At 36.2% G+C, this 3,630-nt stretch overlaps 1 protein-coding gene across 1 annotated transcript in view; it reads left to right on the top strand.

Moving 5' to 3' along the window:
• Positions 1-755: 755 nt before the first annotated feature.
• LOC106472561 overlaps positions 756-3,630 on the top strand; it is a 6,143-nt gene continuing 3,268 nt past the window's right edge. The window contains exons 1-3 of the mRNA XM_013933215.2: positions 756-848; positions 1,538-1,700; positions 1,859-2,072. Coding sequence (XP_013788669.1) covers positions 1,621-1,700; positions 1,859-2,072 — 294 coding nt within the window. The 5' untranslated portion in view covers positions 756-848; positions 1,538-1,620. The remainder of the gene's footprint in view (positions 849-1,537; positions 1,701-1,858; positions 2,073-3,630) is intronic.

Raw genomic sequence — 3,630 nt, 5'->3', positions numbered from 1 at the left:
GTCTGTTAAAACCTGTATGTGAAATGAATTAAGTATATTGTACATTAGATCTACGAGTGTGTCTGTTAAAACCTGTATGTGAAATGAATTAAGTATATTGTACATTAGATCTACGAGTGTGTCTGTTAAAACCTGTATTAATATACTTAATTCATTTCACATACAGGTTTTAACAGACACACTCGTAGATCTAATGTACAATATACTTAATTCATTTCACATACAGGTTTTAACAGACACACTCGTAGATCTAATGTATAACATACTTAATTCATTTCATCCGTGGGAGTCTTGTTCACAGTTTAGTGTAGTAGCAGTGGACTGACTAAACACACGGTAGGAGACTTGTTCACAGTTTAGTGTAGTAACAGTGGACTGACTAAACACACGGTAGGAGTCTTGTTCACAGTTTAGTGTAACAATAGTCGACTGACAAACCGGGTGACAGATTAATGTGGCTGTAATATAAACTTTCCTGTTATATAAACTTTCTTACGATATTTTGTTATCACTTTCTTAGCATTTCTTTATAGAAAGTCTTTAACCCTATCAGGACTGGGCACCTTTTAAACTATTTTCTGCGCATGTCACGAAGCTTTACTGAGTTACATTCAAAAGTTAATTAAACCACTTTACTCTCAATATATTTAATTAAATTAACGTTATCAAGTATGTTCTAATCCAAAGATTTATTGAGTGTAGATTTTAAATTAATGTAGCGTTGTTAGTGTCTTATCACTTCTGTTTCTGTCAGAAAACACCAGGAGGGCTAGGTTACATTGGACATCTAGCATTTCGAACTGGTTACAAGTCATCTGCAGAAAATCACATAGATATTATTGTGAAAGGTAATAAATATATATATTTTAACTCCTTTATAATGATCTAACCAAATAGAGATAAGGTGTTTTCAAGGAAAGTCTCCTCGTGCATTTACATACACACATACAGAAATCGAAGATGTATTACAGAAAACTACTTGTTATATTAGAAACGTTTTATACCCCAATCATAAAACTCAAGATATTCAGTAAATGATACTGAATTCGGTCTAACATATATAAATGTCCAGGGGTCCAGTTCTGTCGTAGAAAAAAAAAATATAAGAACTTTCACAGCTTTTGGAAGAAAAGGAAGACACTTGTTACAGTCACTGTCAGAATAACGAATAAAACAACTTCTGTAACTTGATTAAAAACATTAGGATTATGTAACCTGATCTTGGTAGGTTAAGATTATGTAACCTGATTTTTGTAGGTTAAGATTATGCAACCTGATTTTTGTAGGTGAAAGTTCTGTAACCTGATCTTGGTAGGTTAAGGTTCTGTAACCTGATTTTTGTAGGTTAAGGTTCTGTAACCTGATTTTTGTAGATTAAGATTATGTACCCTGATCTTTGTAGGTTAAGGTTCTGTAACCTGATTTTTGTACGATAAGGTTCTGTAACCTGATTTTTTGTAGATTAAGATTATGTAACCTGATTTTTGTAGGTTAAGGTTATGTAACCTGATTGTGAGACTTAAGATTTTTGTTTCAGTTCTGAACGCCCAGAGTTTACCTGGATTAGACCGATCCGGTCTGAGCGATCCTTTTGTGATACTTGGGCTAAGACCATGCGCCATGTTTCCTGGATTTCAACCACAGCGAACTCATGTTCGTTACCAAACTGTCGATCCTGTGTATAATGAAACATTTGAATTGTACGTTGAACAAAACGGTATTTTTATTACCATATTTAGTACAGTACGGTAAATCTGGACAATGCTAACGTAAATTTACGATTCGTGAGTTTTAAAAAGTCTGTTGTTACTACTCTTACTTATATTCCCATGTAACTGTTGTTTACTTGTGATTTTAGCCCTAATATCCCACGAGTGGCACTAAGCATGAAAGGCGCTGTTTTGCACCTGATGGTCGTCGACAGAGATACCATCACATCTAACGACTTTGCTGGTGAAGTCTTCTTAAACTTGAGCGACGTTCGAGACATGAGCAAGTTATTGTCTATTGACTTTCTACCTGTTCACATGTTAGCCCTCAAGAGATTCGTCAACACCCAGTACTCGTATCAGGTGGGGACAGTGTGAACGTTATTGTTTAGTTATACACTTTACACCTAAACGGTTGATAAGTGCAACTACTGGGGTAGGGTAATACAGTAACCACTAGGGTTATCCAGCCACTACAGTAACCTCCAGGATTATCTAACCACTGAGATAGGGTAATACAGTAACCACTAGGGTTATTCAGCCACTACAGTAACCTCCAGGATTATCTAACCACTGAGATAGGGTAATACAGTAACCACTAGGGTTATCCAGCCACTAAGGTAGGGTACTACAGTAACCTCCAGGATTATCTAACCACTGAGAGAGGGTAATACAGTAACCAATGGGGTTATCCAGCCACTAAATAAGGGTACTACAGTAACCTCCAGGATTATCTAACCACTGAGATAGGGTAATACAGTAACCACTAAGTTAGGGTACTACAGTAACATCCAAGATTATCTAACCACTGAGATAGGGTAATACAGTAACCACTAGGGTTATCCAGCCACTGAAGTAGGGTACTACAGTAACCTCCAGGATTATCTAACCACTGAGATAGGGTAATACAGTAATCAATGGGGTTATCCAGCCACTAAGTTAGGGTACTACAGTGACCTCCAGGATTATCCAACCACTGAAGTAGGGTTAGATGCGTCTGTTGGCAAAAAATAGATGCTACATTGTATGTGGTATCCTTGGCAAGTAGAAAATGACGATGTTCAGATAAAAACAAAATATCAAAAATCCATCAACGCCTTTTACAATAAAGAAATAAACGCATTTCATGAGGAATTGAACAATAATCCATAGGTGTTTCTTAAAACTGATACTATAATGTTATGCAAAATATCCGGTTTCAGTAGTTTTAAATGAGTATCTATAGTTGTTCACAGATGGCGCTTTAACGATTGTCGAGCTTCTGTAAATTCCATGGAAGAGTCTCATAACATGTTATCAAATCCTTCAACGATTTTATCAGTTTTTTTACAACATATAAACACTTTCGGACAACGTGTTTTGTAAATTTTATTGTGATGGCTAAAAAGTGAGAAAACGCAAATAAATATAATGTACAATATACTTAATTCATTTTACATGCAGGTTTCAACAGACACACTCGTAGACCTAATGTACAACATACTTAATTCATTTCACATACAGGTTTTAACAGACACACTCGTAGATCTAATGTACAATATACTTAATTCATTTCACATACAGGTTTTAACAGACACACTCGTAGATCTAAAGTACTGTGTTTAGTCAGTCCACTGTTACTACACTAAACTGTGAACAAGACTCCTACCGTATGGTTTGTCAGTCCACTGTTACTACACTAAACTGTGAACAAGACTCCTACCGTGTGTTTAGTCAGTCCACTGTTACTACACTAAACTGTGAACAAGACTCCTACCGTATGGTTTGTCAGTCCACTGTTACTACACTAAACTGTGAACAAGACTCCTACCGTGTGTTTAGTCAGTCCACTGTTACTACACTAAACTGTGAACAAGACTCCTACCGTGTGTTTAGTCAGTCCACTGTTACTACACTAAACTGTGAACAAGACTCCTACCGT

This window comes from Limulus polyphemus, unplaced genomic scaffold, assembly GCF_000517525.1.
Source record: "Limulus polyphemus unplaced genomic scaffold, Limulus_polyphemus-2.1.2 Scaffold5422, whole genome shotgun sequence".
NCBI lineage: Eukaryota > Metazoa > Arthropoda > Merostomata > Xiphosura > Limulidae > Limulus > Limulus polyphemus.
Note: the sequence above shows the minus strand (reverse complement) of the source record. Positions and strands in the feature narration are given on the sequence as shown.